The sequence below is a fragment of the Diabrotica undecimpunctata genome, chromosome 3 (assembly GCF_040954645.1).
Source record: "Diabrotica undecimpunctata isolate CICGRU chromosome 3, icDiaUnde3, whole genome shotgun sequence".
NCBI lineage: Eukaryota > Metazoa > Arthropoda > Insecta > Coleoptera > Chrysomelidae > Diabrotica > Diabrotica undecimpunctata.
The window spans coordinates 75,568,976-75,583,943 of NC_092805.1; the positions used below are offsets into that span (position 1 = coordinate 75,568,976).

Genomic DNA, 14,968 nt, shown 5'->3' on the forward strand with positions numbered 1-14,968 from the left:
ATTAATATAGGCCAGTCGATAATGTCAGAGGTGAAAAATAAATACAGTCAAGGTGACCAAGGTCCTTATTTTATTTTTATGCAGAATAAGGAAGGTAACATTGGCCGATTGCATCGCATAGCAACAGCACGATTAATTTTAGGTGCAGTAGCTGCAATTAATGATAATATTGTTAATATTAATATTATTGGAAAAAATAAAATTAAAATTGAATGTAACACATATAAAAGCGCTAATATTTTAGTGGAATGTAAAAAGTTAATAGAAAGAAATTACGATTTATATATTCCAAATTTTTTTACTCAAAAGAGTGGGGTAATTAAAGGGGTAGACAAAAATATTTCAGAAAACGAATTAAAAGTTATTATTGTTCCAAGATACGGCAATTTTAAAGTAATAAACGTTAAAAGAATAAAGCGAAAAGAAAATGATCAACTGGTGGAGACGGGTATAATAGTGGTGTCTTTCAGAGGCCAAATGATTCCAAAATAAGTAATCATTGAACGAATGATATACCAAGTGGAACCTTACGTTCCGAGAGTAATACAATGCCTTAATTGCATTAGATACGGACACGTTACGTCGCAATGTCTAGGTAAGAAAAGATGCAGCAAGTGCGGACAGGAACATGATTCAGATGTATGCGATTTAGCAGATCCAACTTGTATATTATGTTTCGGAAACCATTCAGCATTAGATCGAAACAAGTGCGCTGAGTTTGAAAACAAAAGGTATTAAATATATAATGGCAAATGAAAAGTTACCTTTTGAAGAAGCAAAATTAAAATACAGCAGTAGCTATAGGACAGTCCTGAATTCAACAAACACAGGAAATAGGTACACAGTGACAACCAAAAGAAAATGGAGCGAAGGAGCTCAAAATAAATCAGTTTATCATTATTCAAAAGAACACGAAAATATACTGGACACTGCAAGCGCTTCTGCTTACCCGTCGCTACCAATTATAAACAACCCATTATACCAAAATCAAACAAAAATAGTCCAACAAAACTCACTAACTAGTAAACAAATTACTGATAATATAGTAACAATATTTAAAAATTTCTTAGACAAAAACTTAATTCCAATAGCAAACAAACAAATTTTAGACGACATTAAAAGTAATATAGAAAAAGTTTTGAATGGCCCTAGTAAATAATAAGATTTTACAATGGAATTCACGATCAATAGTGAACAATAAAGGCCATTTTGAAAAGTACATTTTCGAAAATAAATTCTTAGCTATTCTTTTAAGTGAAACTTGGTTAAAACCGAATTCAAAGATAAGCTTTTCCCAATATAACATCTTCCGTGAAGATAGATCAGATGGTTATGGAGGAGTAGCGATATTATTAAGAAAAAATATCAATTTTCAGAACAATTTAAATTTTTATAAAATAAATAATGTCATGTACGTTGCAGTACAGATTAAAATAAATAATAAAAACTTAAATTTATATTCCATTTATGCAAAACCCAAATTATGTGTGTCAAAAAACGAATGGGTTAAATTTTTTAATAGTTTACAAAAACCTTTTTTAATAGGGGAATATTTCAACTGCCATAATAAAATGTGGGGCTGTGATGTCACCGATCAAGAAGGTATTTATCTTTTTGAGGCTATGGAGCAATGTGGACTTAATTTCCTAAATGATGGGTCAGAAACATTAATTCGTAGACCTATGAATTTAAATAGATCTGCTATAGACAACAATTTGCTCTAGGGATATTTATTACAAATTTAATTGGCACACAGAAACTTTGTGTGATAGAACACACAGATAAATAGAATTTATCCATAATACTGATAATAACGTTACTAATAGTAATGGTGTCATTGAAACTAATGATATATCTAGATCTAGAATTACATGGGATATTAAAAAGGCAGACTGGGCTTTCTTTACCTATCTCTTAAACAATGAAAAGAATAATAATATATCAGATGGTTCAGAGCAAGAATATTCCACATTTTGTGACTCAATCAATTTAGCTAGTAAATGCTCTATTCCAGAGAGGAAAGGGGGGCCCAATGCAAAATTTAATAAACCATGGTGGAATGATGATTGTAGGGACGCTATAAGACAACAAAAAGAAGCTTTTTTGCAGTTTAAAAGACTATCTAATTACGATAATTATTTAAAATACCAACAAGCAGAAGCTTATAAAAAAAGAATTATTTTAGGCAGCAAAAGAGCTTCTTGGAAAAACTTTTGTAATAGTTTAAATAAAAATACACCCATTAGCAAAATATGAAATGAAATAAGAAAATTAAAAAACGTTTATAATCCTCCCAATAATCCGATAGTTGTAAATGAGTGGACAGATATATTTTTTAATAAAATTGCTAGACCTTGGGTTATAGAAGGAGAAATTAATCACAGGAACCCTACGGATAATAGACATGACAATGACGAAGCAAACAAAGAATATTTCTCACACAAGCATTTAGTCTGGAAGAATTAAAGAACTGCCTAAAAAGACATAATAATTCAGCCCCAGGATTAGATGGTATACACTATAGTATGTTGTATAATTTACCCATACATAAGAAAGTTCAACTACTAAATGTAATAAACAATATCTGGATGAGTATGGATATACCACGTGCATGGAAAGAGTACATCATAGTTTCAATTCTTAAGCCACACAAATCACCAAACTGTCCGGATTCGTATAGAGGCATTTCACTATCATCATGTGTGTTAAAAACAATGGAAAGAATGATTAAATTTAAATGTAGACTAGAAGTCTGGTTAGAAAAAAATTCTAAAATACCTGCAACACAATTCGGCTTTAGAAAATCATGTTCTACGATGGAAAATTTAACGCACTTAATACTGGATATATATAACTCATTTTCCGTCAACAAGTCGGTATTTGATACATTCATAGACATAGAAAATGCATATGACAATGTGAACCTACAACTCCTATACCACAAAATGAAAGAAATCGGACTGCCAGATACACTCTGCTGGAAACTTCATCAACTTTACATCAATAGAACTCTTTATCTTCAAATTAATAACAAACTAATAGGACCGAGAGTTTCAAACATCGGGTTACCTCAAGGGAGCATCTTAAGTCCAATATTATACACTATTTACACAGCTCATATAGGTCAAAGCATAATTACTAGCAAACAAGGTAAACTATTACAATTCGCAGATGATATATGCATATATGTAGATCAATTGGAAATAGAACAAGGCAGTAGAAAAATAAATACAGTATTTAAACATCTACAAGAAGACCTAGATCAAATAGCATTAAACATATCAACCAAAAAAACACAAGCTTGCATATTCTCCCGAAAACGAAACATTCCAGAAGTAGTTGAGTTGCAAAATGTCTCGTTTAAAGTTCAACCTAAAGTTAAATATTTGGGTATTATACTTTATAGGAAAATGATTTGGAAAGATCATCATTGAGTACATCGTAGCAAGAGCTGACAAAGGGTACAATGCGTTACGAGCAGTAAACTATACAACCTGGGGAGCAGATCCCAACTTAGCATTACTAATGTATAGATCATACATAAGATCAATATTAGATTACGGATGTTACTTTTACAATCAAGCAGCCAAAACCCATCTTCAAAAAATAGACATCCTTTCAAATAAATGCCTCAGATTATGTATAGGAGCTTTGATAAGTACTCCAATATCAAACCTAAGCGTAGAATGTAATGAACCACCACTATGGTTAAGAAGGAAAACTATGTGTGAAAAATTTATAACTAAAATGATAACTAAAGAGAGCATAATATGTAACAACTGCCACAAACTTTATATAAATGACCTAACCACTGAATACTGGAGGAAAAAGCCAACATTACTACTTGCCGAAAGTTACAATAGAATAAGACAATTTAAAAATAAACTATACACATCAACTCTGCCATCCATGTTTCAGATAAATCTAAACAATATACCAAACATACAACCAACCTACATGAGAGATTACTCGAAATTTCCAGTTTACTTAAGGAATGTCATGTTTAATGTGAATATAGAAACTTTATTTCTGGAACATTACCAAATTTATACCGATGCCTCAAAAATGAATTCGAGAGTGGCCGCTGCCGTGTGGGACCCTAGGACAAGGTATAAAGAGTGTATACGACTTAATGAAAATTTTAAAACATTTTCAGCAGAACTTATTGCAATACTGAGAGCAATGCAGTATAAACAATAACGAAGAGAAATTTCTAATCCTTACAGACAGCAAAAGTGCTTTACTTAAACTGGAAAGTTTGAAGGACATATCAAACTACATATATATTGACATTATTAAAGCATATATCGCACTTAAGGCTAAGGGCAAACAAATATCATTTTGTTGGATAAAAGCTCACTCTAATCTTAAACACAATGAAATAGTAGATACTTTAGCTAAGAAGGCCACGAACAAGAAAATGAAAGTGAATATAAATTAACATTAAATGATGTTTACGCTAATATTACCAGCAATAAAACAAAAACCCGGCAACAATGGTATAACAACTCAACTAAAGGGCTATTCTACAAAAACATACAATTAAATATTCCAGCTAAATCTTGGTTTAATCATTACCACGGCGAAAAAATCGTTGTTTCATACATATGCAGACTTAGATTTGGACACTGCCTAGTTCCAGAACACAAATTTAAAATAGGTCGTAGTGATAGTAATCTTTGTGAATGTGGTGAGTTAGGATCTGCAGAACACATGATACTAAACTGTAGACTAAAGATAATAGAAATAAATCAATTCATGAATTAAGTATATAGAGAAACCAATATTACAAGACCTTTTAACCTAAAAACGATATTATCTAGTTTAGACGAACATGTATATGAGATCCTAATTAAACACATACTTAATATAAAATTAAAATTGTGAACTATTAATACCTGTGTTTATCCCATTTGTCTACCTATCTTTCCGTGGTCTAGTCTTGTGTGTGTGCATTGCTCTGAAAGACCCCTGAGCAGAAGTACTCCTTGTTGACATTCCTTATAATGTAATTAAAAAACAAAAAAATTGTATGTATGATTGTAGCTGAAGATTAAATTATCCATTTATTGTTATAGAATCTAGGTATATCTTTAAAATACAAAATCTTATTTTAATAGTAATATGTGACATAAATATTTGTAGAGCAAAAATAAGTTCGGCTAATGGATTAAGTCCACAGTCAGGAAACTCGATGACACACACACACACACACACACACACACACACACACACACACACACACACACACACACACACACACACACACACACACACACACACACACACACACACACACACACACACACACACACACACACACACACACACACACACACACACACACACACACACACACACACACACACACACACACACACACACACACACACACACACACACACACACACACACACACACACACACACACACACACACACACACACACACACACACACACACACACACACACACACACACACACACACACACACACACACACACACACACACACACACACACACACACACACACACACACACACACACACACACACACACACACACACACACACACACACACACACACACACACACACACACACACACACACACACACACACACACACACACACACACACACACACACACACACACACACACACACACACACACACACACACACACACACACACACACACACACACACACACACACACACACACACACACACACACACACACACACACACACACACACACACACACACACACACACACACACACACACACACACACACACACACACACACACACACACACACACACACACACACACACACACACACACACACACACACACACACACACACACACACACACACACACACACACACACACACACACACACACACACACACACACACACACACACACACACACACACACACACACACACACACACACACACACACACACACACACACACACACACACACACACACACACACACACACACACACACACACACACACACACACACACACACACACACACACACACACACACACACACACACACACACACACACACACACACACACACACACACACACACACACACACACACACACACACACACACACACACACACACACACACACACACACACACACACACACACACACACACACACACACACACACACACACACACACACACACACACACACACACACACACACACACACACACACACACACACACACACACACACACACACACACACACACACACACACACACACACACACACACACACACACACACACACACACACACACACACACACACACACACACACACACACACACACACACACACACACACACACACACACACACACACACACACACACACACACACACACACACACACACACACACACACACACACACACACACACACACACACACACACACACACACACACACACACACACACACACACACACACACACACACACACACACACACACACACACACACACACACACACACACACACACACACACACACACACACACACACACACACACACACACACACACACACACACACACACACACACACACACACACACACACACACACACACACACACACACACACACACACACACACACACACACACACACACACACACACACACACACACACACACACACACACACACACACACACACACACACACACACACACACACACACACACACACACACACACACACACACACACACACACACACACACACACACACACACACACACACACACACACACACACACACACACACACACACACACACACACACACACACACACACACACACACACACACACACACACACACACACACTTCTGCACAATCTGCAAAGAAAAACTGTTTCTTTAAAAGTATTTCGTGACATTTTTCATATACATTTCAATATTGGTTTTCATTTACCAAAGAAGGACAAATGTAGCATGTGTGAGTCAAAAAAGATATTACATTTACAGCAGAAGAAATAGCAAAACATGACAACCATTTGAAAGATAAAGATGAATATAAATCACAATTTCTTTCAGATCAAAAAATAGCAAGATACTAGTTATTTATGTGTTAGTTTTGATCTTCAAAAAGTTTTAAACGCCCCTCACGGAGACAACTTAGTTTTGTATTATTCTCGTAAATTTGCCATGTACAACGAAACTGTCTATGAAAGTGGAAGCAAAGATGCTTTTTGCTACCTCTGGGGTGAAACAGATGGTAATCGTGGTAGTAATAAATTGATGAGAGGAAATATGTCAAAACAGTGGCTTTGTATTGTGACAGTTGTGCTGGTCAAAATAAAAATAGAGCCATGTTAGGCATGTTGCATACATTCTTAGGATCATCAAAAAATATATGTAACATTAAAATAACATTCCTTTTTCCTGGCCACTCTTAAATGCCTGTAGACTCAGTGCATGCTTCTATAGAATGATTCATTTGCAAACGTATTGTATGGGCACCTTCTGAATGGCCAACATTAATTGTCAATGCAAGAATTCACCCAAGACTGTTCAAAGTCATTGTTATGAAACATTTAGAATTTGAAGATTGGAAGACAAGGGCATCGCATAATTTACCTAAAAGTATTAATAAGACGAGTGATGGTCGCGCATTCCAAATTAGCAAAATAAGAGTAGTATATTTAAAGAAAGGGGAAGATTTTATAAACATAAGAAATTCATATATAGTGCTTGCCAATAAGTGTTACTATGGCTTAAGAAGACAGATGGCCTCAAAAATGCCTAGAAAAATTAAACTGACTGTATACAAAACACTAATAAGACCAGTGCTAACATTCTTCTTCTTCTTCAGTGCCTTATCCGGTCCGGATGTTGGCGATCATCAAGGCTATCATGGTTTTGTTGACTGCTCTGCGAAACAACTCCGCTGAGGTCATCCCAAACCATTGTCGGAGATTTTTCAACCACGAGATACGACGGCGTCCCGGTCCTCTTCTGCCAAATACTTTACCCTGCATAACAAGTTGAAGAATTCGATATTTTTCTTCGTTCCGCATCACGTGGCCGAGGTACTCAAGCTTACGTTGTTTAATTAAATTAAGCACTTCTTTTTCTTTTGTCATGCGCTGTAGGACCTCAACGTTGGTGACATGGTCCACATAAGATGCCGAAGTGCTAACATATGGTTCAGAAACTTGGACACTAACACAGAATGACCAAGAATTGCTCAAACGTTTTGAGCGAAAAATACTAAGACGAATATATGGAGGCATAAAAGAACAAGGTTTGTGGCGCAGGTGTTACAATTTTGAGTTGTATAGAAGATTTGGAGAACCTGACCTTGTAAAATTCATTAAGGTAGCACGCCTCAGATGGATAGGTCATGTAATCAGACGAGAGGAAGATGCCATAGTCAGAAAAGTTTTTGACCGAAGAGGGCCGATCGGACAACGAAGAAGAGGAAGACCGAGACTTAGGTACCAAGACAACCTAGAAAATGATTTGAAGTCTATCGGAATTAGAGCATGGAGAAGAGTTGCCAGAGACAGGGGCGAATGGAGGATTGTTCTGAAGAAGGCTTTGACTCATAAAGAGCTGTAACGCCACTGATGATGATGATGATGAAGATATTCGTATTGCGATTCCGCTGATGCGCACATTATGCCGATTTCTAGCAAACCAATAGCCAAAGGTAAGACTTATAAAGTGGTTATTTTCAACTTGTAATACTATTGTTACTACATTTTTTAGGCAGACCAAGAAATACGCAAGAAGTCAAAATTCTATATCCGTCTCCGTCTCCTTTGAGTATTTCGGATAAAAAATATGATGATCTTAAAAAGCTCTGCGAAAATTGTGTAATTCCCGAAAGATTCTGGAATGAGTATAAAACTTTAAAAGCAAGAACAGATGTACCAGATGCCTTACATCCCCTACATGCCTAAACAGACGAAGAAGAAACAGAAATGCACATTTCTTAATATTAATAGTATTCTATAAAATAAAATTTCTGAATTTTCGGTTTTGTTTATTATTGTTTATGTTTATTATTTTGAGGTAACTTATATTAACGATATACTTTATTGTCGTTTACGATGTTCTGTCAAAAAGCCATCGATATGGACAAAACATCATATGTGCACCGTAAGCTACAATTTAAGCAAAAAGTTTTTGTGTGACAGAACATCGTAAGCGACAAAATAAATACAATTAATTGTCCATTTTTCCAATTTTGACCTTTAAAACAATTCTTGGGAATGTAGAAACCTACTGTAAAATTTTTATTAAATTTCAGTTTGAAAGAAAGTAGTTATTCAAAAAAATTGATTCCTACAAAAATTTGCTTTTTGTCACTTACGATGTTTTGTCAAAAATCCATTGATATGCCATTGATTTTCTACAACACATATGTAATGGGTTAAATCACAGTAAGTTGTAAAATTTGATTATAGGGTGCTTCATAATGTAGGAATCAATCAGTTTTATATTTTCGTGAAAAGTTGCTGTTTTTCACTTATATGTTTATTCGCACCACCCATAGATATAATAATGAACATGTTACCTTTATGCAAATCTTCATACGATTTGAAAATAAGATCCATAGACACTGCATCCCCATGGTGCAGTAGAGAATAGTAACTATCAAATGAACTTAGTATAAATTCTGCACCTTCATCTAGAAGTAACTGTCTGCAAACTAAGTAATGAACAATGTTAATATAAACACACAATACCTATTTTTTTATTATATTTATATTATACAAAATATTCTCTATAGTTTGCTTTTGAAGATTTTCTACACTTTCTAATTTCATCTAAAATAAACCTTTAGTTGTTAAACATAATATCCATAGATATGTCTTAATGACATTGTTGGGTTAACAACAAATCATCTAGCAAATAGCTAGCAAAGCATTCCTTACCTTAGAAATCCATGCTTTTACAGAAAACTACACTCATGGACAAAAATATCGAATATTTTGGAATTTTCCAATTTTTTTTGTAGTCACTATTATTTCAAAATAATTTTAGATTACTGATAAGACTCATAGTAGGCTGATGTACTCAACTGATTTCAAATATTTTGATATTTGTTGAGTGGTTAGTGTCATTAGTACATTTTATCATAAAAATCCTTCTTCACGTAAAGGAAAAATCATACTAATTTGGTTATTTTTAGTTTAATTTATTAAGTTTAATTAAATATTATTTTGATTTAACTAAATTTAAAACAAATATCCCACCAATTCGACACTGCGATGAAGTCCAAGTAGCACATATTGTAATTTTGTACGAGACAGGATATGTACAAAAAGGTATCGCACAACGTCTCAGCAGAAGTGAATCTATCGTTTCGAATACTCTAAAAATGTACCGCGAAACAGGAAATTTTGTATGAAGGCCTGGTCAAGGACGCCCAAGGTGCACAACCGCAATTGATGACCGTTTTTTGGTTCTTAATTCTACACAAAATCGTTCATTGACATCGATATACCTCACAAATGAGCTATTAAATGTTAGACAAGTTAATGTGAGTTCACAAATAGTTAAACGAAGATCAAAAGAAGCAAACTTAAAGCGAGACGCCTCGCCAAAGTTCCACGTCTTCTCCAAAATCATAAAGATCGTCGTTTGGAATTTGCAAGAGCACATAATTTAGTGGAATATCGACAACTGGAAAAACGTTCTCTTCACTGATGAGACCCGAATCCTATTATGAAAGCCAGATGGCCAAAACTACGTCTACAGAAGAGTTGGAGAATGATTCGCCAGCTGCAGTCTTGCCCGTTAGTTTTGGAGTTGATGGCATAATTCTTTGGGAAAGTATTAGTTGGGAGGTACTTACCACACTTGTGGAAGTGATTGGACGGATGATTAGTGATTCCTACGTTTAAAACATCCTGCAAGATCATCTTTTGTCATTTGTTGGTTACATTGAACATGAAACATTCACGTTAATGCACAATAATGCTCGACCACATGCTGCTGCCATAGTGAGGAATTATCTTGATGAGGTCCAAATTCAAAGATTGGATTAGCCACCGTTTAGCCCGGATTTAAATACAATAGAGCACATGTGGGATCACCTAAAACCCAGCATACGACAAAGAAATCGCATTCCAAATAAGATAGAGCAGCTTCGGCTTGCTGCACAGGATGAATGGAATGGAATTTCTCAAGAATATGTCCAAAATTTACTTGCAAGCATGCTGAGCAAGATGGAAGCAGTAATAAGAGCTAAAGGGGGGTATACTCGTTACTGATCATGCACTACTTTCGATTAAAACGACTTGTTTAAGCAATTTAAATTATCATTAAGTTTAGAGTAAAATAACCTTATTTACCTAATATTAAACATTTATTTTTTTCACATTTTTCTCCGCATAAAAACTTTAAATTGTTCATTAAACATTGTTAAAATAAACTCTATTTTACAATAAACGACATGATTGACCAGAATTTATTTTGTAAAAACAAAAATTTGATAATTCCAAAATATTCGATATTTTTGTCCATGAGTGTATAAGTAGTAACATGTAGATAACATTAATGACTATACATGCCCAATGCTCATATAAGCATTAAGTAAATCCAAACCAATGAAATAACATTAAAAAGGGGCATTTCGCATTTTAAGGCACTCTAACCTAGCCAAGCTTTTATATGACAGTTAACATACTCTTAAATGGTGTCAGAGTTGTTAAGTCTCCAGTTTTTTCATACTCTCACATAATATTAAAGAAATGCATATAAAAATTAATAGGAAATGCATTGAAATTATATAAAAATTCATAGATTTTAGTTAAATTAAAGATAATCAAATGCATATACAATAAAATTGATTACAATGATATAAAAAATTAATAGTATTAATTAAATTACCCTATATAATAGAAATGCATTGAAATTATATAAAAATTCATAGATTTTAGTTAAATTAAAGATAATCAAATGCATATACAATAAAATTGATTACAATGATATAAAAAATTAATAGTATTAATTAAATTACCCTATATAATAGAAATGCATTGAAATTATATAAAAATTCATAGATTTTAGTTAAATTAAAGATAATCAAATGCATATACAATAAAATTGTTTACAATGATATAAAAAATTAATAGTATTAATTAAATTACCGTATATAATAGAAATGCCGGTTGTGTCATTGTGCGGGTTGACCATCCGCACCTAATAATAAGGTTCTAATAGATAAGATTTGGAAAGTGCTAATTTACAATATTTAACTGCATTTAAACAGAAAATATTTGTTTTATACTTATTTAAAACTTGTAGCTTCTCATAACACAAATTATAATTTCGTAAAAGTAACTTATATTTTAAACCTTCGTATACATTTTACAAAAAAAATTATGGCAAGTTTTATACTTATTTAAAATTTGTAGCTTCTCATAACACAAATTATTATTTCGTAAAAGTAACTTTATATTTGTAACATTCATATACATATTTTACTAAAATAAATACGGCAACACTGTGACGCGGTGCCTTGAGGAAATATATTTGGTTAGGTTAGAGTGCCCTAAAATGCGAAATGCCCAAAAAGGGGGCACCAATTATAAATAAAACAAAACTCAAATTATTGAATCTGCTATTAAAGGTAATATAAAATTGTCACTTAATGAATTGAATACCTTTTAGTTCTCCAGGAATATCATTTTGGATGGATACATTCCTCACAGTATATTCGTCGTTTATACAGCTTCTAAGTAAGTCTTCTTTATTCCCAGGAATGACAAACGTAAAATGAGACATGATTATTAATGCACTGAAACGAATAAATTTATAAAATAGGGCTAAAACTTATAAATAAATAATTTAATAGGAAAGCATAAAAACCAACAACCAACAGAATAAATATGTAGGTTATAATAAATGACAGTTATTCAAACATTCAAAAACATAGCCAACATGAAGAGATTAATTTCCTCAGTAGGCTGTACCTAGGTCATCGCCTAGTTGATGTTATGCAACCAATATTTCGAATATTATTTTAAAAAAATAATAATTATTAATTTGATTTAATTGTAATTATGCGATGTCATTATCGTCAGTTGTGCTGTGCTACAGCATTTAGAGAAATTTAACTATAAATTATTACTTTTTTCGACTATCAGCAAAAAGTAAAGCATTTGAATCAAATTTAACCCAGATATGCCCATTATATCTACCTACTTGTGATTTCAAATCTTTTTTTTTTAAGTCATACTCATAGATAAATAATATAGTATATAGAAATAGATAGGCAACTCAATGTATAAATTTCGTTCATTAGTACCACTTGCGGGTGGGGTCATAACTAATCATCATTTGGCGTTAAATTCAAATGGACAATTATTAATTTTATCCATTTAGCTCCTCTTGTGGGCCATTTCGTTACTAATTAAAATTTAATGGAAAATATCTTATTTTCCGATGAAATAATCTCACATGTACTATTAAAAAATAAAAGGATATATAAAAAATGCACAATTTTTCTAGATATACGTCTATATACGTATATTTATTTGTTGTTTAAGATAAAACAGTTATAAACTAATTACATAATATTTATTACACTGATATTTTCAGAAACCATGGACGTATAAACACAGATGTGTTTATACGTCCATGTCAGAAACAAATAAATCTTAAATACTATGGGGAGTTTTTGTGCAAGCAAATACGTATACGTAACGTATCTTTTTGACATATAAGCATGCGCATTAATGATTGAACTAACGTATCTACAAAGAAGATAGACGCTTATAGAAGACCAGTTCAAATGGGCGATTTGGTTACGGTTTAAGAGGGTGGCTGCATAAACTCACAGCGTGGTGCCGTGGCCGTCGGCTTAAAACTATCTTGAAAATTTCATAATGAAATATGTAGTTAGGGGGAAGTGGGAAAGGAGTACGAACGGGTAACTTTGCATCTACGCCGAAACAAATTTCGATGCCATTGATTTGCAAACTGTCTTTTTTTTTTGTTTTTTCACAATAAAATCTTTATTTTCAATATATTAAATTGTTAAATTTTTAATTTTAAAACTTAAAAATGTATGATATTTACAATATTCAAAGTATTTATTTTTTTAATTGTATAACTTTGAATTAAAAATTGGTTTGTTCCAACACAACGAAAAACCGTCACATAACTTTTTATTATACTGTTTTTCTGCCCAGAAATTAACGAAACAATTTTAAAAAATTTCAATTTAAAAAAAAAGTATTCAATGAAACTTTTTACTAAATTATGAAATTTTCCATTTCGCCAAAACTTCCATTTCATCCATAATTTTTCAATAACAACAAAAAGCATTCCTGATTTATTTTTGAAATAACAAAATAAACTTTAACAGTACATTTTAATGAATAGTACACTTCATCTAATTTAGTTAACGATGTACGTCATCGGCGTCATAGCGTGTGATGTCACATGATACCAACACGAAATATTTAGGCGGTAGGTGTGTTCTTTTTTAGAATCACTTTACCGAGTACACTGGCATTACAGCCACTAGACATATTTTATTATATACGCGTAGAACTAATATTTAAAAGTTTCTATTAATGTTAACTTAAAGAAATACACAATAATATGTTTCATGTAATTTGTATAAATGCATTATAAAGCGTTTTTATCAAGAACATTTGTTCGGAACACACTGTAACTGTAATTGAACGAAGGTAAAATTTTGACATAAATTGGTAACACCTATTTGACAGTTGCGGTGTTGACACTTTTTGTACTTTATTATTTTAAATCTTAAAGTGAATACCTCTTGTTTTATATTTTTAACTATTTAATAAAATCTGTTCTTTTTAGAACAAAATTAGTGTGTTTTATTTCAAAAATGTCATGTAAGAATTTAAATAGTCGTTGTAAAGAGTATATTAATAATTATGTGACCTATTT

General features: G+C 33.2%; 1 protein-coding gene across 2 annotated transcripts in view; it reads right to left on the reverse strand.

The window, feature by feature from the left end:
• Cap-D2 (CAP-D2 condensin subunit) overlaps window positions 1–12,951 on the reverse strand; it is a 329,802-nt gene extending 316,851 nt beyond the window's left edge. For both annotated transcript variants that reach the window (XM_072526074.1, XM_072526073.1), the window contains exons 1-2: window positions 12,706–12,951; window positions 9,609–9,743 (exon numbers count right to left, since the gene is read on the reverse strand). In XM_072526074.1, the coding sequence (XP_072382175.1) occupies window positions 9,609–9,743; window positions 12,706–12,826 (256 nt within the window). In that variant the 5' untranslated portion in view covers window positions 12,827–12,951. The remainder of the gene's footprint in view (window positions 1–9,608; window positions 9,744–12,705) is intronic.
• Window positions 12,952–14,968: the final 2,017 nt, after the last annotated feature.